Source organism: Felis catus, chromosome B4 (assembly GCF_018350175.1).
Source record: "Felis catus isolate Fca126 chromosome B4, F.catus_Fca126_mat1.0, whole genome shotgun sequence".
NCBI lineage: Eukaryota > Metazoa > Chordata > Mammalia > Carnivora > Felidae > Felis > Felis catus.
The window spans coordinates 117,091,421-117,114,705 of record NC_058374.1 but is presented as its reverse complement, the minus strand read 5'-3'; the positions used below and the strand labels follow the sequence as shown (position 1 = coordinate 117,114,705).

At 43.9% G+C, this 23,285-nt stretch overlaps 2 protein-coding genes across 2 annotated transcripts in view; one reads left to right on the top strand and one right to left on the bottom strand.

Annotated features, from left to right (window-relative positions):
- Window positions 1-4,025: 4,025 nt before the first annotated feature.
- AMDHD1 (amidohydrolase domain containing 1) lies at window positions 4,026-21,879 on the bottom strand. The gene is made up of 9 exons (XM_003989123.6): window positions 21,648-21,879; window positions 20,319-20,425; window positions 18,624-18,688; window positions 15,903-16,180; window positions 13,432-13,657; window positions 10,672-10,796; window positions 6,700-6,793; window positions 5,960-6,120; window positions 4,026-5,096 (listed from the first exon to the last, which is right to left on the bottom strand). Exons 1-9 carry the CDS (start codon window positions 21,782-21,784, stop codon window positions 5,009-5,011), a joined length of 1,281 nt encoding a protein of 426 aa, XP_003989172.1. The 5' UTR covers window positions 21,785-21,879; the 3' UTR covers window positions 4,026-5,008.
- Window positions 21,880-22,366: 487 nt separating this feature from the next.
- The window catches only part of CCDC38 (coiled-coil domain containing 38), a 56,943-nt gene continuing 56,024 nt past the window's right edge, over window positions 22,367-23,285 (top strand). Inside the window, exon 1 of the mRNA XM_011284160.4 lies at window positions 22,367-22,603. The gene's annotated coding sequence lies outside the window, so the exon portion shown is untranslated. The remainder of the gene's footprint in view (window positions 22,604-23,285) is intronic.

Sequence of the window (23,285 nt, the reverse complement as noted above, 5' to 3'; positions counted from 1 at the left end):
ACGTGTTTCAGAGTACAGCATAGGCCTGGTGAGTCCACAAGATACCACATTTCCTTTGCTTGGTGATTAGTTCAAGAAATGGCTGAGGTTGCATTTGGGCCAATGAGACAGAGACAAGTTTTATTGGGGGCCTTGAGAAAGCATTCTCTCCTGAGAGCCACAGCAGTCAGGCTTTCTCATCCACCTATTTGACTTAAATGAGGAGGAAGCATAGAACACCTAGGGCTGTTGACAGCCAGTCCAACCCACTGGGGAATCTGGCCTTGGGGTAATGCCAACACGGGATGACATAGCAGAGAGGGAAGGAAGGAATCTGGGTCTTCAACCTTAAGGAGCTTCTGGAAAAAGCAGTCCTGAAGCCTGTCCTTCAGGTGAATTTCCAAAGGTGATCTAATATACTTCCTTATTTTATAAGCCAATTTTCATCCGATCTTGAAATCTATAGCTGTTAGCATCTTCCCTACCTCAGCTACTATTTCTGAGGTGCTGTACTGGGGCTAAGGTACATCAATATCACATGTAGTCCTTTATTCGAAGACTTTCCATCTAGTTGGGGACATGAAAGGCCAATTAATGTGCCAAGTGTGTGTCCTAGAGGAAAGTACAATAACCACAACACCTTTGGATCATCAGGGAGGCTTCCTGGAAGAGGTAACTGAACTATGTTTTGAGTGATGGCAGTCAGAGGGAGAAGGGAGGAAAAAGAAGAAATGTAAGCTGAACATCAACGTCAGAAGACATTTATGCCAAGAAACCAATTCTACATTTGGTCGATTTCAATCACTAAACAAAGGGTGACCAAGATGGCCCTGGTCTTTGCCCTCACAGCTTATAGCTTTAGGTAGGCAGTGGCCAGAGGATTAAACAAACAATAGCACTGTGCAAGCAGCAAGATGGAAAGGTTAGGAAGTAAGTAGATGCTAGGTCATTGAGAGCATGAGAACTCATGCTAATGTATGGTAGGGGAAGCAAAACTCTACCAGCACAGAACACCTCAGATGGAGGGTGGGTAAGCAAGCACGGATGGCTCATTGCTGGTTTCTACCAGTTGGGTGCCAGGCTCTTGATTCCTGCAGTAGCTGCAGTAGAATCACTTGGAAAACATGTGCCTTCATATTTCAGAATAACTTCCCATCAGAAAAAAAATCTCTTTCAGTGGCTGGCATTGAATTTATCCTTTTACTGCTTACTGTAATAAAGACCCAGATGCTCATGCTTTGGGGGTAGAGGGGATATCTGGCAAAACCAGTTTAAATTTTAAAAGTATTGTGTTTCACGAGTTCCTTTTAGAAGAATCAGCTCTTAATACACTTTGGCTTTGATTCTACTCTTTAATGTCAGTCTCACTGCCCTAATTGGGTTGTAAATTCCCTGAAGGCAGGGCCCAGTCTAGAATCAGAATTTCAGAGATGGAGGGAATCCAACCTCTACAGATGAAGAGTTCAAGAAGAAATCAAAGCCCAGATGCTAAGTCCCAGATGTGTGTTCCCTCCAGCATACCATGTTGTCTCCTGTCTCCCACGGCATTTGGTGTGTGCACCCTCAATTCAGTGGGGGTGAAATTGTGCACGATGAGGCAAAATTGGTTCTTGAGATGCAAAAGAACTTATATATTATGATGGTTTATGGTCTTCCAAACTCAGCCCTATCTGACGAAATCTTACTCCTTAGGGAGAAATCTAATTTTGGGGGGGTGGCCTGATAGTTTTAAAAGGCTGAGAAAAGAAACATTGGTCTAGCCCAGTGTGGAGCACAGAGCAGGCATCTTGACATCTTACTGTGCCACTGCAAGAGCTTTCCACTTCTAGCCCCGATACCTCCTACTCTATCCACCAAAAGGACTTGTTCAAGGTGTCTTGCCAGAGTCCACGCATACAACAAATGTTTGAGTGCCTACTATGTACACTAAAACCAGATTAATTTTTTCTATAATATTCTTGTCCTGGTCCTAACTTGTTCAAAGAGTCTCAGGGGCTTTCCCTGACTTTAAGAATGAGGTTCCGGGGCGCCTGGGTGGCGCAGTCGGTTAAGCGTCTGACTTCAGCCAGGTCACGATCTCGCGGTCCGTGAGTTCGAGCCCCGCATCAGGCTCTGGGCTGATGGCTCGGAGCCTGGAGCCTGTTTCCGATTCTGTGTCTCCCTCTCTCTCTGCCCCTCCCCCGTTCATGCTCTGTCTCTCTCTGTCCCAAAAATAAATAAACGTTGAAAAAAAAGAATGAGGTTCCTCCTAGTGAAGGTGACATTCAAAGCCCTGTGAAATCTGAGCCAGCCCTAGCTCCCCACGAGCCCTCTGCTCTATGAGAGCTCGTCACCTATCTTCTGAACACTTCATAATGTTCCGTCTTGGAGCCTTTCTTTCTCATCAACATCCTTCCAACCCCCAAAGGTAAACATGGCAGCCCTGCTCCCCACCCAACCATGGAACTGTTTCTTTGGGTTTACTTTTACAATTTACTCCTCCATGAGCATCATTCTTTGGCATGAACTTAAGGAATTCATATGTTCTTTCCAATTCACAGAACATTTTCCTTATCACTGCCTTCCTGGGGTGGTCTACTTAGTATGTTTTAATAAGTCACTTTCACTGTGACTATCAGTATGTTTGTGTAGCAGTTCATTAATTCATTTCTTGATCACCTGCTATGAACCAGTCACCATACTAGATCCTGGGGCACGATGAGGTCCCTGACCTCTGTTAACATTCTAAAGGGAAAGACAGTTAAAACCACAATGCTATTAAATCTATCATGGAGGATGGGTGCATGGTGGGGGTGTGGAGGGACTAGATTTACCACATAGAGAAGTGAGGGAAAGCAGTCCAGGCAGAGGGAACAGTGATGCAAGGCCTGGAACAGCAAAAGCAAACTGTGTTTTGAGGCACAGTGTGAAAGCCAGTGTCGCTAGGGGTCTAGACTGCAGTACTTTTCAGAACTTAATTACCATACAAATAACCTGGGGGCTGGTTAAGACACAGATCCTGATTCAGCAGGTCTGGAGGGAAGCCAAAATTCTCATTTCTAGCAGGATCCCAAGTTGCTAGGGCTTACAGGACACTGGCCAGGGAGGACTAAGGCGGTTCTGGGTAGGTATCTTCTCTTTCATTTTAAAAAGACATTAATGCTGTTTAAGGTGAATGCCTCCTAGAGGGAAAATAGGGTGCACTTCTCCTTCTTATTCCATAGGCGTAAAGATATACTTCTGTGCTAAACACACCTAGTCTTTAGTTTTGGCCTTTATATCTATCGCCTGCATCCCAAACTCCGACTGCTGAGCAGGTGCTTGGTCATTGGGGAGGCATCACCCACAGCAACCATCCATCTCCCACACCTCCTCAAGCTCCTTCACCAAGCATATGAAGGACAATGCTCCAAAGACCCCATGCTATCAGGTAGTGACAGTAATGTGCAATGTTACCCATAACCTCCCAATAAGGGGTATTTTGGTTCAATATATATGGAATACAGTAAAGCCTCATTGATTCAGGCTTTATTAACCTGAAATGGGTGATAATTTGGTTAACATTTACTTCTCAAATCATTTATTCATAAATAGGACAAAGTTTAATAATGCAGTTGTGATTATAAGGATGATCAAACATTTAAAAAGATTTCAAGTTGGGGCACCTGGGTGGCTCAGTCGGTTGAGCATTTGACTCTTGATTTCAACTCAAGCCATGATCTCAGGGTTGTGGGATGGAGCCTGTGTCAGACTCCTCACTGAGCCTGTGCTCAAGGGGTTCTTGAATCTCAGCCTGCTTGAGATTCTCTCTCTCCTCCTCCACCCCCCCCCCCCCACCACCGCCCCACTCCGGCTCATGCGCACTGGTACACTCTCTCTAAAATAAAAAAAAAATTTTTAAATAAATTAAAAAATTAAAATATTTCAAGTAAACTCATAGGGCTTTAGAAACACCGATTTATATAGTCATCCACTATTTCTTTATGTGTAATTATGTAATTTGTTCATCTCCCAAATAGCTGCAATAGATAATACCACTGATCTACTTCCAGGGCTGGAAACAACAATAATAGTGACTACAAAATTTATTGAGAGCTACAAAAATTTTGTTACACATTTGTAATGTGAACAATCAAAAACTTAAAAATGACTTAAAAATCACATTAATGGATTTGGTCAAAATGCATCCTTTCGAGGAAGGCCCCTGTACCCATGTATAAAATGACAAGCCTTGAAATCTGTTGTGCAGCTCTATTGTTAGAATTGAGAAGAAATTAGAAATATAGGGACACCCTCCCATAGGAGACACTAATTCATTCAAAGAACATCTGTAAAGACAAACTATGTGGGGAAAGGACTAGCCTATTTTTTTTTTTTATTTTTTTAACGTTTATTTATTTTTGAGACAGAGAGAGAGACAGAGCATGAACGGGGGAGGGTCAGAGAGAGAGGGAGACACAGAATCTGAAACAGGCTCCAGGCTCTGAGCCATCAGCCCAGAGTCTGACGCGGGGCTCAAACTCACGGACCACGAGATCATGACCTGAGCCGAAGTCGGATGCTCAACCGACTGAGCCACCCAGGCGCTCCAGGACTAGCCTATTATAGAAGGCTACACGTGCTTAGTTTGGGGCATATCACTTGGATTTCTCACCATCCCCTAATTTTCACTAAATGTAATTTAAAAACTGAAACTTGAAAAGCAGAAATAAAATGGGATTTCCAAGCCATGTCTACCTAATTGCCAATCTGCTTTCCCCGCAAAGGCATTTTGGTGATACTCCATCATATTAATCTTCAAAATATTTGTAACAAATCTCTGTGAGATGATTTAATGTTATAAGATTATGATCCAATTGATTTACCTATTTATATGTCCAGGTACACATGTTAAAAGAAAATAAATTTATCTCTTGGTTTTTTCAAGTGGATTAACAAAGCACTGAAATATATCTGACATCACCCTGGTAAATTACTATGGTATTTTAACTTTGACTATAACTGCATTGACTTATACAGTCGAAGAGTCTTCTCTTTCCTTTCAGATCTTTCATTTTTTGTAGATGACTTTTCCTTTAGCTATAACATATTCAATTAATTCGTGATGGCCTCCAAACTGGTAAATCAAATGCTCCCATCTAGAAAGAAATCAAACGTACTTTAATGTATACAAGCCAAAATTATCCCTTTGTCAATAAATGCTAATTTAAAAATACATTCTCTCAAAATTTCTTCATACTTTGTCATTGATATTTGGGCTTTTAAAAAAATAGATTACATGATAACTGGTCTACGACTTAAATACGGTTTAATGATGTTATTTAAGTATTTGATCTTAACATATTTGATCCTATTAAGTGATGTACAAAAAGCAACATCAGTATCATTTTCAATAGAGAGAGTGAGGAGTAGAATTACAGAGCCTCGTTCTTCTGTCAAACACGAAGTCCAAGGACTGCAATAGGCTGGCTAGGGTCAAGGAGCCATAGGATTAACAACTTGAAGACAGAAAAGTAAGACTCAGTTGTCACACTGGGGGCCCAATTAGCAGCAGGCTGTGGGTGAGTAACCAGGGGCAGGAAAACTTAAGCCTTTGGGGATCTGGTAGGAGCGAGAAGACGCCAGAGAGGTAATGAATCAGAACCAGGGTGACGAGCCAGAGTTGGGACATGCGTGCCCAGCACAAGCGTCGGTCAGAACTCCAGCAGAAAAACTTGTGCTGGGGGGGCACAAGTCCCAAGTCCAGGTCAACAGAACAAAAACCTGAAGATCTATGAAAGATGTAAGACAGATGAAAACACTGGACAATCTGGTCTCCTCTGTGCGGTTTAGGATCTGTAGGCAGACTTTCTGGTTAGAAAGGGATGATGATAAAGGAGATTGGGAGGCATCCAAGCCTACACAGAGCCTGATGCTAATAATTAGCAGAAAAGGCATTTAATCCCAGTCTATATATTACAACGGGCATAAAAGAAACTAGTTCAGTTGGGAGAGCACTCACCTGGACGAATTGATGATAATGAGATCTCCTTGCTTACCAACTTCCAGAGATCCATGTGTGTGAGATTTTCCCAGCGCATATGCTGCATTGATAGTGGCAGCCGCCAAAGCCTCAGGCATGGACATTCTCATGTTCACACAGGCCAGATGCATGACCATTGGCTAAGGCAAGAAAGAACAGTGTTAGAGGAAAGTAACAAAATGGCAACTTCTACCTGGACATTTCTCAACGCAGCACCACCAATAATGGAAATTAAATATATAGGAGGAACTGGCTAAACTAGTATGAGAAAAGTTATAATTCACATGTAAAGATTCTTATGCTTTGGAGAAGATCCCTTTATTAATACAGATTTCCCACCCCCACCTCCGCCACGTATGGAGTATTTATTCACGACTTTTCAAGACCACTAAGCTCCCCTCCACACTCACTCACTCAAACTTCTTTGAGCTTGTGCTAACCTCCAAGACAGGAATAAGCTATTGTCAAACCACAACGCCCAAGGCGGAATCAAAAAATTATGCAGGTAGAACTTTCTCTCCCCTCTCTATGCCTGGAGGCATTCATGTGGGGCAGAAATATCCAATTATCCTGTCGTCTACACTTTTTTTCTTGTTTCACAGGAAAATATTTTTTAGATCTTTGGAACATTTTAGCAGTTAGTGAACTAGTTTTAAATTATTTATACACTTGGTGGAAGACTGATTCTCTGCTCAGAAAGGCACATTAAAAATAATTACCATTGAAAGGCAATATGCGTTAGGGTTGAAATCACTGCCCAGAGCAACGATTACCCCTTCATCTAACATCTTCCTAGCCCGAGGTTGCTTCAGTCTAAGACAAGGGGGAAAAAGAAAAAAAAAAAAAGATGTCAGTCTCTGGAAGTGGAGCTTCTGCAGACTAGATGTTCAGAATGGAAGCAGACTTAAGATATCCAACCCCTTTGTGTTCTGGAAGAAGAAACAGAAACTCAAGGTTAAGTGATTAATGGTGATATGGAAGCCTAGGACTTCTGACTTTTATCATTCTGCTTTTGAAATGACTTGGCTATGATTAACTTCTTTTATTTGGGAGTGTTCATTTTGGCAATTTTTTTAATGATTATTTATTCACTTAGAGAGAGAGAGAGAGAGAGAGAGAGAGAGAGAGAGAAAGAAAGAGAGAGAGAGGGAGCACACATGCATGCAAGCAGGGGAGGGGCAGAGAGAGAGAATCCCAATCAGCCTCCACGCTGTTAGCACAGAGCCGCTATATGGGGATCGAATTCACGAACCCCTGAAATCGTGACCTGAGCTGAGATCAAGAGGCGGCACTTAAACTGAACCACCCAGGTGCCCCTATTTTGGCAATCTTTATATACACCCAGAGATTCCTGCTAAGGAAGAAAAATACAACTTAAATTTTTTCAAATGTAACAAACTTTTTTTTAACTCCCAAATATAAACAATGAAGTTTTAAAAAATGTTATTTCTATTAACTTCAATTTTGCAATTTTTTATTCATATTTCTCTCCCTCCTTGCACAGGGGGTGGGGGGAAGTGTCTCGAACATTTTTTTGGCCCTTTAAAATCCTGAAGGCCCAAGAATCTAATAGGTAAAATATTTGTGCTTCTTCCTAGGGTACATGTCTCCCTGACCTCCTTGGCACAATATTATTTATTCTTTAGGACATGACTCAAAAGTTATGTCAGAGATAAACAGAGCCAAACACTAGTTAAAATGCTGAAGACAAACTGTATTCAGTAATAACGATTGCAGAAGGGAAAAGAGTCCCATGTGGACTGGACTGTTTTGATTTGTGCAGTGCTAACTGGGTGTTTTAAGAAAGAACGAGGAGATCAGGAGGAAAAAGGGGCAGAGGGAGTTGAGTAGAGCCAGGGAAGTGAAAATTTTCTAAAAACACAAGAGATGGGCCAGTATGATCTGCGTTTGTTCACTGGCACTGGTTTGTTCTCTGGAGGAGAAACAAACTTCACTACCTTTACAAAAAGAGGCAGGGGTGTAAGCTGGTGCAGTGTACCCACCAGGCTGGGAACTAGGGACAGAGTTGTCTTCTTGAATGTTTGCCTTTTGAAGAGAGGGCTCTAAGGTCCTTGAGGAGACAATCCTGCTTGGGTGGTGGAAGATTTATATCTCAAAGGAGCAGAGAAAGGGGCACCTGCATGGCTCAGTCAGTTGAGCGTCCGACTTCGGCTCAAGTCATGATCTCACGGTTGGTGAGTTTGAGCCCCTCATCGGGCTCTGTACTGACAGCTCGGAGCCTGGAGCCTGCTTTGGATTCTGTGTCTCCCTCTCTCTCTGTTCCTCCATGCTGCTCTGTCTCTCTCTCTCTCTCTCTCTCTCTCTCTCTCAAAAATAAAGATTTAAAAAAATTTTTTAATTAAAAAAAAAGGAGCAGAGAAAGAATTTACAATTGCAAGCTTTGTAAAGTTACTGCTCTAAGAGGCAGTCCAGGGGTCCAGCTGCCTGTTGTCTGGTTTTGTTGGAACAAACACTTAATTCCCCTGTCAGGTTGGGCTTTCTCAGGCAGGCACTATAAGGGGCATGGGTCATCCTGGGGATGCAGTCTCGAGCTGTCAGACTCTACGCTAGTGTTTACTCAGGCTCACAGTGTCGGGGGGAGGAAGACAGATAAAATCGGTTGTGCTGAGAGTCTACAGGTTTTACAGGCCAAGACTGAGGTCCTTGAAACATTCACAGTCTATGACCGACAATTTGCAGGATGACCTGAGATAATGTTCCTCAACTAGGATAATATATGAGAGGAGGTGGGTGAAGCAGAGATAAGGGTGAGGAAAGGTAGAGCTTAAAATTTCCCCACGGTTCATTCTGATGGCCTCCCCTCCCCTTCCAGAAATACTTCAGGAGGTAAAAAAAAAAAAAAAAGAAAAACAGAAAAAGCAAAAGTGAGGCTGTAGAAGTCTCAAGGGAGTGCCAGAAAAACTAAGGTGAATGTATCCGGAATAAATTTAAACAGTACACACAAAGATGCATAAAATAATGATTACAGCAAGTCCTTGAGTAGCGTAAGGCAACTGTTACTCTGGAAATGGGAGTCAAGAGAATTCAGGGCAGGGGCACCGGGGTGGCTCAGTTGGTTGAGCGTCTGACCTCGGTTCAGTTCGTGATCTCATGGCTCATGAGTTCAAGCCTCACATCAAGCTCTCTGCTGTCAGCACAAAGCCTGCTTCAGATCCTCTGTCCCCATCTCTCTCTGCCCCTATCCCGCTTGTGCACATTCTCTCCCCACCCCCTCCCTCTCTCTCAAAAATAAACAAACATTTGGAGAGAAAAAAAGAGAGAGAATTATGGCATCCCCCTCTCTCCACCCCCCTCCCCCACTTGTGCTCTCTCTCTCTCTCTCTCTCTCTCTCTCTCTCTCTCAAAATAAATAAGCATATAGAGAGGGAAAAAAGGGAGGGAGAATTCAGGGCATGACAGGGAGCCCTGCAAATTGCTCCTGTTGGAGAGATCAGAAAAATTCCAGAACAGAGAAGCCAGAGAGAAAAGTGTGGCCTTGTCTGTGATTCTTCCTGTTGTCCAAACTGCGTGACCAACCCATCTTGCGGTGACCACAGATGGCAGTCCCCTCTGGCAGCGGGACAAAGTTCTGACGTTTATTGCTGAGCTGCCCTTCATACTTCAAGTGTCAGAGTTTCGCTCCATCTTAAGAGATTCAAAGTGAGTTAAAAGTGTTCCTTGGTTGATGGAAAATTAACCAGATTAAGTATTGATTGATGACTTCGGTTGATGATTGCCGAGACTTGCTGTAAATGCCAAGATACCACAGACGGTTACTGATTGATATTTCCTGGTCGTAATCTACATTATGTCTACTCTTTACATTAAGAGAATAGTAATAATGAGAGAAATGTATAATATTATACATATGTGTATAAATCATACTGTATTTGAGAAAAGCACTGCAATATTCCTTTCTTCTCTCTTATAAAGGTTACTCAAAGCCTGGCTTTTCAATCGCTAAGGCCGAGTGTCCCAATCCCGGCACAGTTCATATTGTGGCTGGGTAATTCTTGGGCAGGACAACTTTCTGTGGTGGGAGGCTGCTCTGTGCACTGTGGGGATGTTTAGGTGCATCCCTGGCCTCTACTCACTAGATGCCAGCAGCGCCCCCTAGTCATGACAACCCAAACTGCCTCCAGACATGGTCCAATGTCCGAAACGGCAGTTATGAAGATGAACTATGGACTAGGTGCATTCAATCCATAGAGGGCAAACAGCAAATTTCCTGGGAAGATTTCACAAAATATACTTAGACATCTCCTCTTTCCTCCCACCTCCGGGATTTGTGAAGATTGAGGTACCTACTTGCATCCTCTTAGAAAACAGCTCCTTCAGATTCTGAATATTGCTAAATATCTCTAACATCTTATGCATGTTTTTTTAAGTAGAAAGTCCATTACATTGTTTTCTAATGATAAAAGTGATGCATGATTTTTAATTGGAAAATCCCAAAAAGGAGGGAAAAAAAGAATGAGAAAGCTCCACTCTTCCCAATAATCCCACCACTCAAACGCCATTTGGGTCCAAGCTCTTTCCTCAGAATAATGCATCTCTGTACATGACTCCAGAATTGGCATCTCCCATGGGCTCAGTTTTCCTGATCTGCATTTTTCAGGAATTTGGAAGGGCAATGAAATACTATTTAGGCATCTCGGTCTGCATCCTCACAGCTTGCCCGGGCAGCTCACCTCAGCATGTAGGCGGTGGTGGGCAGGAGGACAGCGGAGCTCCTGGCCGTTGCCATGGCAGCGATGCCTTCATCGCTCACTTCTTCCAGGTGACTGATCGCCTGAGCTCCCAGCTCAGCTCCCAGCTAAGCAGAATGGGCAGAGAGAGAAAGGTTTCACCACCAACAACAATAATCAACAAAGTGCCAGAACACTGTTTTCCCTGCAAAAATAAACAGCATTCTATTATGAAAATTTCTTGGCAACTGCCTCTTGAAAACAGAAGCCCCCAAATGGGCAAAGGCTTTGTCAAGGACATTCACTTGAAAATGAGCTAGTGTGCCACTTTAAAAACTATTCTTAAATATAAGGGCTTACTGATATTCTTCAGGCATTTGCTAAAAAAAGAAAACTTCAGGGGCGCCTGGGTGGCGCAGTCGGTTAAGCGTCCGACTTCAGCCAGGTCACGATCTCACGGTCCGTGAGTTCGAGCCCCGCGTCAGGCTCTGGGCTGATGGCTCAGAGCCTGGAGGTTGTTTCCGATTCTGTGTCTCCCTCTCTCTCTGCCCCTTCCCCGTTCATGCTCTGTCTCTCTCTGTCCCAAAAATAAATAAACGTTGAAAAAAAAATTAAAAAAAAAAAAAAAAGAAAACTTCATGAATCTTATGGATCAGAATAGAACATTGAGTGACATTGGTAATCAAATCTGATTCTTCTAGCATCATAAAAACACCATAAAGAAAGGTATATTGGATTGCATTGCACTCAGTGAAAAGAGATCAATTAAGAAAACAAACTTTAAAAATGGAATTGTATGTATAATTCGAGAATATCTACTTGAGCTTGATGTCTCTCCAGGTGAAAAGTCTGGGCTTGATTGTCAGAGGAATACCAAGAGGAGGTAATCTTATAGTAATAATGAGAACATGGCATTAAAGTGGGTTTCTTCTCAGCTTGACATATCCCCCCCCCTTACACACACACACACACACACACACACACACACACACTGCCCCAGTCTGAAAGGTGATATGGTAAGCACTCCAAGGCAAGGAAAGTAGACTAATTTTTGACATTACACCATGGCCCAGGGAGGCAGCGATGCCCACACCAGGGCAGGAAAGAGCTGGCCCCACATCAGTAGGAGCTCAGGTCTAATAGCCTTTTGGTTTGGGCTTCTGGAGAGTCCAATGTTCCATAGACAGACTTTGCTCCCCAGGGGGAGTTTCTTTCCAACCTTGGAATCACCTTCACTTTTCCAAACTTGATTTGTTCATCCTGGATACTGACCTCTATTGATTTAACTGGCCAGTCACTCTCTATGACCAAGAGTATCTTGTTGACCACCTAGTTCACATTCATTCAACATTCAACAAATATTTACTCTCTAAAGGCCATCTGTATGCCAGGTATTGTGCTAACCCCCAGGGATAGGGCTGTGAAGGTGTGGGTACAGTCCTCAGCATGTTTACGGTCCAGTAGGGATCACAGAGGCAATTTGAACACAGTGGGACAAGCATAGGGAGGGACTATAACCCATTCTTGGAGAGCTCTGGGAAGGGTCCCAGAGAAGTGGTAGCTAAGATGAAACATGGAGGGGAGTTAGAGTGAGCCAGACAAAGGACACTCAGATTAGAGAAAGCATATCCAGAGGCATGGGGTATTAGGTATACTAAAACTATTTACTGTGGTTGGCTCATGGTAAAGAGGGCAGAGAAAGAGGAAGATGGGAGGTGAGCAAGAGCTGGATCTGGTAAGTCTACATGTGCTGAGTTTGGGATTCATCCTGCCAGCACTGGTGAGCCTTGCAGGGGTTTTCAGCAACAGAGAGGAAAATACGATGCACTGTAGGGAATGGATTAAAGGAATGAATTGAAGTGCAGGAAGTGTGGATGCAAGGAGAAAAGCTGTTGCAGGAGCTGAGAGCTGATGGTGGTTTGAACTAGGCAGCAGGGTGAAGAGAAGTAAACCGAGAGATATTCAGGAAATAAACTGGGAGCTCTCGCAGATTGGTTGAAATGTGACAGGTAAGATGGGGAGGAGACCAAGTGATGTCCAAGTTTTTGGCTTAGGCCAAAATGGTAAATGGGGTCATCCACTGGCAGGAAACACGGGACAAGATTTGGAAGTGATATCAAAGGATCACATTACATGTGCTATCGTTGAGACACATGTGGAGTATCCACATCTGTATTTTTGCCCCAACGGCAGTTATTTATTTTGCTCCAGGGTTTAGAGGAGTGACATCTAGATTCACAACTGAGGGAATTTTGTCTGTTTTATTCACTGCTGAATTCTCAATGCCTAGGACAGTGCCTGGCACACACTCAAGTATTTGTGAAAAGCATGAATAAATGAATCTGAGCAAGACATGCAGATCAGAAAATCATCCGGTGACTACTAATGGGGCACTCCACCAACATTCACCTGGAGGCTGCCACAGAAAACCCCTGGAAGCCACATGTGAACTTAGTAGACTCTGCCAGTGTAGCTTTGTGTTCCAACCAAGCTATGTTCTAAATTTGATAAACAAGATCACAAAGGTACTTCTCTTCCTACTAATACCACCAGCAGGTGATACTAAAAGTAAATGGCCGGCAAAAAAGTAAATTTCTAATAGAGGTCAGCGATTCCAAGTCTCAACCAGACCAGCCCTCGCATTGTTCAAACGAGTTCTCCCATCCTCTATCTTTTCGAAAGGCTATTCCTAACTCTGAACAAACTAAGGAAGTTTTCCACTGCACGAGTCTTGACAAAGGAAAAGCCAAAGGTCAACCACACCTCAGCAGCCTTCATAGGATGGAGTTCATCCCCATGAAAGTTAATCTGTAATCCTAGATCTTTTCCACTTTGAAGAATCCTTCTGGTGGAATTGAGATCAAAGACGCCTTTCTCACAGAACACATCTATATTGTCCACGTGTATTTCCCCACGGCTGCCAAGCTCCTTCAGCTTTGGGAGGTGGTTATTGATGATTTCATCAGCAGCTTCTGTAGCAGTCTTTCCTCTGAGGGAAGAAAATGAGGTTACATGGGAAAAACAATTTTTTTAATTGAAGAAAGGCTTTTCTGGCACTTGAAGAACCTGACAAACTGTAGGCAAATGACCCTAAGATAGAGAAATAATTAAAGCAATAACTCAGGAGTCTTAACAATTGGGCTATAGCAGGGATATTGACAAGATTTCTGTACACACAGACCCTGGACACAGAGACTCAAATGGCTCATCCATTCTGGTTCAGCCACGTTGCCTTTGAGAATGCCAGCAAGGCTCCCTGCCTGAGAAACTAAACACTCTTTTCAAAGACACTTAGAGAGCATCCTGGATGCTTCCCTGACAACCAACTGCAGGGCCCCCTACCTGGGCCCTAGCAATCACTTTTCTTCTTCCATACTATTTCTAGAAGCATCAGCCGAAGGCTTCCTATCTCACCATTTGGAACCACGAGGAAAGAGGATCATGAGAGGCCCTGAAATTCTAAGATTCTGAAATAGTTATGTATTAGACAGGGCTGGGCTTCTGAAGTCAGACGGACACAGAGCTCTGCTATTTGCTGGCTACACAACTTTGGACATGCTATTTAGCCGTCATTTGGCATACTCCGTGGCTCAGGCTGTATGTATCTTTGGGGATCAAGATGTAGCCCTCAGAGACTCATTAGCAGATAGAGAACATTCTGTAAAACTTTAGCACTATATGGGGCACCTGGGTGGCTTAGTTGGTTAAGCGTCCGACTTTGGCTCAGGTCATCATCTCACAGTCTGTGGGTTCGAGCCCCTTATCGGGCTCTGTGCTGACAGCTCAGAGCCTGGAGCCTGATTCAGATTCTGTGTCTCCCTCTCTCTCTGCCCCTCCCCTGCTCACTCTCTGTCTCTCAAAAGTGAATAAAAAAAAACATTTAAAAAAATTTTAGCTCTATATTTGGAACATAAAAGTCTCTTGTTCCACAAAAACCGTTTTGGTAGGAAGACAGAGGTGGACCATGAGGAGACAGGCACTTACATATACTGTTTCCAATTCTCAAGACAATCATATAGAGAGTGTGTTCTCTCACTGCTTTACCAATGTTCAAAAGAGTTAAGTGATGCCCTCAAAATCACCCAGTGGGAAAGTAGCCAAGCTGGATTCAAACCCAGGTCTGGTATGGCTCCAAAGCCTGAGACTTCTCTGCCATGTTACACTGCCTTTCATCCACCTTATGTTCCACTTGGGGAAAAATTAAAAATCCATTTTCTGTAGACAGATGTCCCAAAAGTCTTAGTGCAGTTTTAAGCTTTAATAATAATCTCAGAAGTAGAAATGCTAAACACATACAAAAACATCATTGGAAATATTAAGTATTTATGTTTCAACTTAATTAGCTCTGTGAATTTTAAATAATAAATTTAATGTTAATTTTTAAATTTTCTCTGATTAAACATGATAAACCAAAAATTCACATTAAACTTATTTTTCAAATACACAAGAGTGAATAAATGTAAAAATATATAAATTATTAAACTTTCAAAGAATTTCGGTAAGCTTGTGGCACTTATGTATCTACATTATCAAAACTCAAAACTGCACTAAGACTTTGCCCTGTTAATTGTTAAGTTCTGGATTTCTTTGGACCTTTTAGTTCTAGAACTGCGGGCTTTTGGGTCTAGAAATTTCAGGACAGATAAAGTACAAAGGCAGAAAGGGACATAATTCTCTACAGTAAAGCCATATAGGAGAAACTTTTTGGATAAAGGGAAAGCTAGAAAAACATTTACAACAAGAAAACAAACATGTTTGGTGCTAAACAAGTAAACAGATGAACAAAATTAAAAACCATTCTGAGTCTTCTTGCCTTACAGATGTGATCTATCTCCTACAGAGTGTTTCTCTGAATCTCTAATGTGTGATTATGCTGTCACGGGCAACTATTTAAAGTAGCATCCGTCATTTTAAAGGATCTATACCGGGGGGGGGGGGGGGCATTGCTTTTTGTTAACCGAAAGAGTTTTGAACATCTCTTCCTCCTTCATCATTAAGGGACTAGCAAACTGATAGGTCCGGTGGGGATTGCCTTCCTAAAACCACCAGCATGAGATGTCTATTAGAATCAGAACACCTCTCTAATGGCTTCTACCGGACTCTTCTGCAAGAACTAAAGCGTGGATTCACCTCCACTCCCATGAGAATGTATCCCCACTTAGGCACCACCTGCCCCCTTCCTTCTCTGTTGCCAATGCCCCAAATCAAAGCTGGGTGCCCCAGGTTGAGGTTACTTTGGCACTGAGTGAGCCCCGCAGTAAGTGGCCGAGATGCCGATGGGCCCCTGGCGCCGAGCGCGCTCAATCACACGCAGCATCTTGAGCTCCGTCTCCAGGTTGAGGCCGTATCCGCTCTTGCACTCCACCAGTGTGGTCCCCGCCCTCATCATGCACTGCAACCGCTGCTGAAGGGAGCAGAATAGCTCCTCCTCCGAGGCTTGGCGCGTGTGCTCCACAGTGAAGTTGATGCCTCCTCCAGCCTGGTGAATTTCCATGTACGTGGCTCCTGCCAACTGAACACAGGGCTCACCCTTAGGCCGGGCACAGGCACGAGGTTGCAGGCAGGTCCACAGAGCCTACCTCCAGGGGTGATATTCAAAAGGATTTAACGACTGATATGTCAGGGACACCAGCAGATGGGAAAGGATGCTGGGACACATAGCCGTGGAAGCCCCTACTCTGCCAGGGTGATGGGGGGGCCGAAGGAACATGGGTACCTCAGGAAGGACTGGGGTGGCAGAAATGGGAGATGTGGTGGGGAGCACTTCCAATCTCAGGCAGCAGCAACAATTTACCAACCAGCCCACGAGTATTTCAGTATTTTAATAACCCAGTTGGCCCCAATGTGTGCCAGCTAAGACTCTGTCTATCCGTAGCACCTATGCACGAGAAAACAAAGCTTAGACAATTTGGGAACCCCACTGCAGCTATTCCAAACATCTACTAAAGAGACCCAGGGGGGTTTCCACCTCTCAGTATCTGGCCACTAGAGTTTGGGGCCTGACCTCTGTGACTCAAGCAGGGAAGCTCTTCCTGGGATCCCACGGGGCTCCAGTTACTCCAGGCAGCAAGAAGTGTGGTGCAAACAAAGTATGCCAACCTGGGATCCCCCTGTCAGAGTTTTTCGTCTGGGTTCTGCCATGGCGAGCTGGTGAACTCACTCAACAGCCATCCCTTTTCTGGGCCTCACGTTCCCCATCTATGTAATGAGATGTTTGGACTGCAAATCTCTAGGATTGTTTTTTTTGGCTCTGAAATTCTGTGATTTAATAAAGAAGTCTTAAAAACAGCTCTAGTGTGTGGGACGCCTGGGTGGCTCAGTCGGTTAGGCGTCCAACTTCGGCTCAGGTCATGATCTCACGGTTCGTGAGTTCAATCCCTGCATCAGGCTCACTGCTGTCAGCACAGAGCCTGCTTTGGATCCTCTGTCCCCCTCTCTCTCTGCTCCTTCCCTGCTGGTTCTGTCTCTCTCTCTCTCTCTCTCTCTCTCTCTCTCTTTCTCTCTCTCAAAAGCAAAACTGAAACAAAACAAAAACAGCTCTTATGTGTTGAAGAAAGTACACAATATCTGAAGAAATTTCTTAGCTGTTAGGATGTACACTTAAAAACCAATGTGAAGAAAAGAGATGGAAGAACCTTAAATGCATACTGTTAAGTGAAAGAAGCCAGTCTGAAAAGGCTACATACTGTATGATTCCAACTATACGATATTCTGGAAAAGGCAACACTAAGGAAACAGTAAAAAGATCAGTGACTATTGGCTCTCAGGGGTTGGCAGGGAAAGGGATGAATAGGCAGAGCACAGAGAAACTTTAGGGCAGTGAAACAACTCTGTATGATACTATAAGGGTGGTTACGTGTCATTACACATTTGTCCAAACTCATAGAACATGCAGCACCATGAGAGAACACTAGTAACTATGGACTCTGCATAATAATGATGTGTCAGTGTAGGCTCATCAATTGTAACAAAGGTACCACTCTGGTGGGGGATGTTGATAATGGGGCAGGCTGTGCATGTATGGGGTCAGGATGTATATGGGAAATCTTTGTACCTCCCACTCAATTTTGCCATGAACCTAAAACTTCTCTAAAAAATAAAATCTATTAGAAAGAAACAATGTGAAAATGGCTCCAACCAGGGATTTGAGGGCTGACCATGGCAAATTAATGAGTTGTGACACAGACTACACCTTATATTTCTTAATAAGTCTCATTTTTCAGGGAAAAAAAATACAAGACTTATTTTATTTTTTATGATTAGCAATATATTTTTCCAAGTTGAACCAATGAATGGTGAATTTCAAACTGTTTCCTGGAGCCCCTCCAAAGGCTAGTAGGGGTGGAGAGGTGAAATGGGGGAAGGGAAAGAGAGGAGAAACTAGTAGAAAAAGGCAGCCCAGCTCTGTTTTAAAAGGAGGAGTCTAGGGGCGCCTGGGTGGCTCAGTCGGTTGAGCGGCCGACTTCGGCTCAGGTCACGATCTTGCGGTCCGTGAGTTCGAGCCCTGCATCGGGCTCTGTGCTGACAGCTCAGAGCCTGGAGCCTGCTTCAGATTCTGTGTCTCCCTCTCTCTGACCCTCCCCCGTTCATGCTCTGTCTCTCTCTGTCTCAAAAATAAACATTAAAAAAAAAATTTTAAAGGCGGAGTCTAAAACAAACAAACCAAAAATATACATACATACATACATACATACATACATAAGGATTCTACAGCTAAAATTTTTTGAAAACTATCATACCTAAAGATTGCTGGCCCTATGCATAGTATAAAGATTTGGACAGTTATAAGTCAGTTTTGTTGATATTTATTTTCATAGTCCAGGTCAGTACAAAATATCCATTAAAAAGAAATGTAGACATATGTTGTTGCAAAGCTTGATAGCCTATCCACTCTTTAGAAAAAGACGTGTCTGTATTGTGCCTTATTTTGATTTGCCATCATTTATTGCAGTTACCTTCATTGCAAATTCGTGAACTCTTTCACCAGCCCAGACTGGATGTGTGTGTGCATCCACCAAACCTGTAACCAATAAATCAAATCATTTTTAAATCTGAGAAATAGAAAGCCCTTAGATAGTAGGCAGACTATCTCGAACCACTCTTGGGAAAGCAGGTGATGGTCAGCCATCTTGGAGGATGATGGAGGAAGAAGAATTTGTATGGTTTCCTCTACCAAGAGGAAGGAAGCCTCTCTGCATGGCCGGTCTAGAAGCCTCTAATGGAGGAGGGTAACTCAGCATGACGAGTATATCCAATAAAGAAATACAGCTTCTTCTGCCCACTAAGCCCATGCTCACTAAGCATCCTGTTTTAAAACAGGATGTCATAGCTATTAGTTCAGCAAAACCAAGGACTGTATCACCAAGGAATAACGTGGGTGTGAAAACAGAATACAATCCCTCCCAACTTTGAGAAGGAAAAATATGAAATCAGAAATATGAATCTTTCTTCAAAAAAAGAAATGTAGGGGCACCTGGGTGGCTCAGTCAGTTGAGCGTCCGACTTCGGCTCAGGTCATGATCTCATGGTCTGTGAGTTCGAGCCCCGCCTCAGGCTCTATGCTGACGGCTCAGAGCCTGGAGCCTGCTTCAGATTCTGTGTCCCCCTCTCTCTCTGCCCTAACCCTGCTTGTTCTCTGTCGCTCTCTGTCTTTCAAAAATGAATAAACATAAAAAAAATTTTTAAATAAAAAAAAAAGAAATGTAGCTTAACTGAAGAGAAACTATAAAGCAATCATTTGGATTGTTTGCTTATCCAGGTCTAACTCAGTAAAATGTGTCTTTCCAGAATATTTTAAATACCTTGTGGATTATAAGTCTCATTAATAAATAGTTCTGACTGGACTAAAATCAAGAATCTCTATTCAGATTGCTTTCTACTATTTTCTGCTTGTTTTCATAAGGTTTCACTCTGACTTTAGTTCCTGACTCCCAAGAGCCAGAAGGTAGAAGTTCTATCAGATATACATAGTATACATTTTTAAAATGCAAATTTTAGCCTCTATGTTTTGTATAGAACTCAAAACTTGCTTCAGATGATTTCATGAAGCCATAGAACATTATGTAGGAGATGATGGTTAACAAACTGATTTTGTTGTCAATCATTAAAGATTTAAATAAACTTCAGTGAAATCTCTAAGGATCCCCCCCACACACACACACACACACACTTTTCTGCCTAGAGATGTATTGTTTCACACTCTCTGTAAATTTAGAGTATATTCTGGTATTAGAAACAGCAGTTTGCCCTCTCTGCCTCCCATATGAAATAGACTAGTAAAGTTCTTCCAACAGCCTTTGAACCTAAACACACCACAGCTGGTTTCTCTCTAGCATGTGAGTGGGAAGAAGTGAAGTGAATGAATAAGTTTGATTCCCAGCTTGCCCTTTACCTGTCCAGCAATCTTGGGTAAGATATTTCATCCCTAAACTGGAGCTTTCTAATGTGTAACATATAGATAATGATACTTTACAGGGCAAACAAGATGAAAACATGTTTGTAGAGCAGCTTAGACATTCAATAGTAGAAACTCAATGCACAGTAGCTATTATATTTTAGTATCATTTTGAGACCCTACTTAAAACAAGCTGCTACTCTTCTTTATGTTACTAAAACCGGATGCAGGGCTTTACTGAAAAAGAGGTTAATACCTGGCAAGATGCATTTCCCAGAACAGTCAATTCTTTCTTCAAACGTTTCTTCAGAAAACAGTGTTTGGATAGCATCAGCCCGACCAATGGCTTTTATAAACCCATCCCTGAATAAAAATCAAGAAATAATTACTAAAGTTTGGAGAAATACTGTGAGAAGCTGACTAATGATTTAAAATATGTTGCCCATGTCTTTTGGTATCAGTCAACATTTGTTGTATTTCCTACTTGCATCTGTGTCTTTGAAAAAAAAAAAGACTCTAGCCACATGCAAGGCAAAAAGCCAAATCATGTGTACAGAGATTGCCAGTTGTTTGCTAAGATCAGTGGTCCCTTTCCCCCACAGTGCTAGATTCCTAAATTTTAGCTGAACACATGACCACCCAGAATGGAGACTACATTTATGGGTTTCTCATCAGCCGGGTGTGGCCCATGTGACTAAATTGTAACCAAAACGATTTTTTTTCTCATCCTATTTCCTATTGTCTGGAAGGTGGACACCATAAGGAGAGGCGTAGCAGCCATCTTGGATGATGAAGTGAGTGAGAAAGAGGGTTGTGCACAGGAGAGCAAGATACTAGGGCCTCTGGATTCTATAGAGTACGGCCATCAATTCGGTCTGGATTCCTACCTCTGTGCGGTTCTGTTATGCTTTTAACTAATTTTTAGCAATAACACTGGGAATGTGTTTTTTTTATCACTTTGTTAATTAAAAATAAAACACACAGTCCCTAAAAGCTGGACTCTTACACAACCCTAAGCAGCCTCAGATAAGGGCCGAGCCCATCTTGCGCAATCGCGATGCCGTGGCGCTCTCCAGTTCCAACAGGCATCCAAACTCCATTCCCACTGCAGGCTCACCCTCCCAAACTTTGGCTGTTCTTTTACTCACGTCATTGCAGGAAGCACAGAAGCTTAGTGTAAACTGAAAATGTCCTCTTTTTTTGGTAGCTGAATCTTAACTTCCTATCACCCCAAACCATCACTATCTGAACGTCTGCCGTGGTGCTCAAGCTTTAGTGTACAAAGGGGGTTGGGCTGGAGAGTGTTTTGTAAAAACTTAAAGTCCCAGAACTCCACCGCAGAGATGCAGATTCCGAAGATCTGGAGATAGGGGGCAGGGAGGGCGTGGGGTTCAGCTTGAGAGCGTTTTGTCACCAAACGGCAACCGGAAGCTGTCACACAAGGTAGGTAGCAACAGGTGCCTAAAAGACAGGCCTGCAATGGCTCTCTGGACGCCGGAAAGCTTTTTTTTTCCCCGGTTGCCTCCAGAGCGCACAAGTTAGGGAAAGGGGGCCAAGCCAGTCCCCCCAGCGCGCGGCCACTTACGTGCCCACCACCAGGCTGGCGCCCTCCAGCACGGCCAGGCTGTGCAGCGCGTCCCGCGCCAGGAAGCGCTCGCCGCGGGCGCACACCATCACCACTTGCTGCGCGTTCTCCAGCAGGAGGCGGTGGCCGCCCGCCATGTCGCCGCGCGCCGCGGGTCTCCGGGTGGCCGCGGAGCTCGAGCGGCGGCAGGCTAGCCGGCGGAGGAGGGTGCGGGTGGGCGGGCCGCGCCCGGGGCAGGGAGGGTGGAGCCGGGGCGGGCGCTCGAAGCCACCGCCTTCCCAATCCGCTGGGAACGCGCGCCTTCCCTCCACCTCCCGACCGTCGCAGCTGCAGTGCCTGTGCCAACAACCCGAATGAGGATTAGTAATAAATGTTATCATGGAATCTCTTGTGTTTTTTTTTGGTCGCCCTCTTATTTTCCGAGTAAATGTGGAGACTGTTGTCCCTACTCTCCAGATTAGGAAACTGAAGCTGGGTCACCGGGAGAGAGAAGGGTGGGCTTCGTCGATCACGTGGCCAGGCGAGTCGCCGAGGGAGTCACCGAGGGGCAAGGGCGCCCAGATGGGGCCGAATGGGGGAAAACCTCTGCTCAGGGGCAGGTGCGGGAACCAGGCACAGAGAGCCGGGAGGCGCAGTGTCGGGGAACCTCTGCCCAGCCGACTGGGACGCGACCGGCCGCGTTGTGTACAGAGATGGGGAGGAGGGGGCTGCGGTGGGAGAGTTGCTCCTGGGTCCGCGCGGCCGAAAAGCCGGGTGGCGGGTGCCACGCACAATTTTCGGTTGGCCAGCTCCGCTCCAGATTCCCCTACCAGAAGGTCCCCGAGATGAAGGGGGATCCAGGCGAGGGAGGATAGAGCCGAGCCTAGAGAATCGATTGGCGTTTCTGTCCTTCGTCCCGTTACTAACGCCTTCCTGAAGGATAGGTTGGACCGGCTCCTGGATCCGAACTCTTGGAGGTAAAAGTGGTTTCAGCTCAGTGCCCCCCTCACCTCCCATCCTCACACCCAGCTGTGACTGGTGGGCCTACCCTCAATTTGCCCCCAAGGTTGGAGACAGGATCAAGTTTGTTTACGGAAGATGGTCTGTAATTCTCACCGACATCTCTTCTTGCCTATCAACTGCTGTGAAAACACTGGCAGGCACTGGGTTTTACGTTTCTTAATCATTTTATTTTGTTTAGACGCTTTTATTAGAAGCTCTGTGTTAGATTGTGGAACTTACAAAGACGGGAAAGGCACTTTCCCTGCCCAGCAAAGACTATAATCAAAAGGAAGGCATTTGATAAACACGAATAACAGACCATAAACGCAGGCTGAGACCTGTAAGACCATAAAATGTAAAAGAAAGTCAATTTAGTGTTACTTAAAAGCCATTTAAAAACAAAGAAGAGAAAGCAAAAAACCCTTTAGATGAACAAATAAGTAAGAATATACTTTAGCTCTCATATTTTGGCCATTCAAGAGAGAAACCAATTGGTAGGAAAGAGAGGAATTCAATAGAGAATGTGAGTAAAAGAGACCCTAAGGGGGGGGGACCCCATATATTCCTCACAGCTCAGACACATAATCACAAACAGATGTGTGTGTCTATACACAGTTTTTTTTTAAATTTTTTTTAATGTTTATTTTTGAGAAAGAG

What these genes read in the sequence shown, in the direction of transcription:
- AMDHD1 (XM_003989123.6), bottom strand. Translation starts at nt 21,784, where the DNA reads ATGGCGGGCGGCCACCGCCTCCTGCTGGAGAACGCGCAGCAAGTGGTG. An exon ending in TGGGAAATGCATCTTGCCAG is followed by an intron (nt 18,689 to 20,318) that starts GTATTAACCTCT and finishes TATTGGTTACAG; the next exon opens with GTTTGGTGGATGCACACACA. An exon ending in ATTATCATCAATTCGTCCAG is followed by an intron (nt 5,097 to 5,959) that starts GTGAGTGCTCTC and finishes ATTTCTTTCTAG; the next exon opens with ATGGGAGCATTTGATTTACC.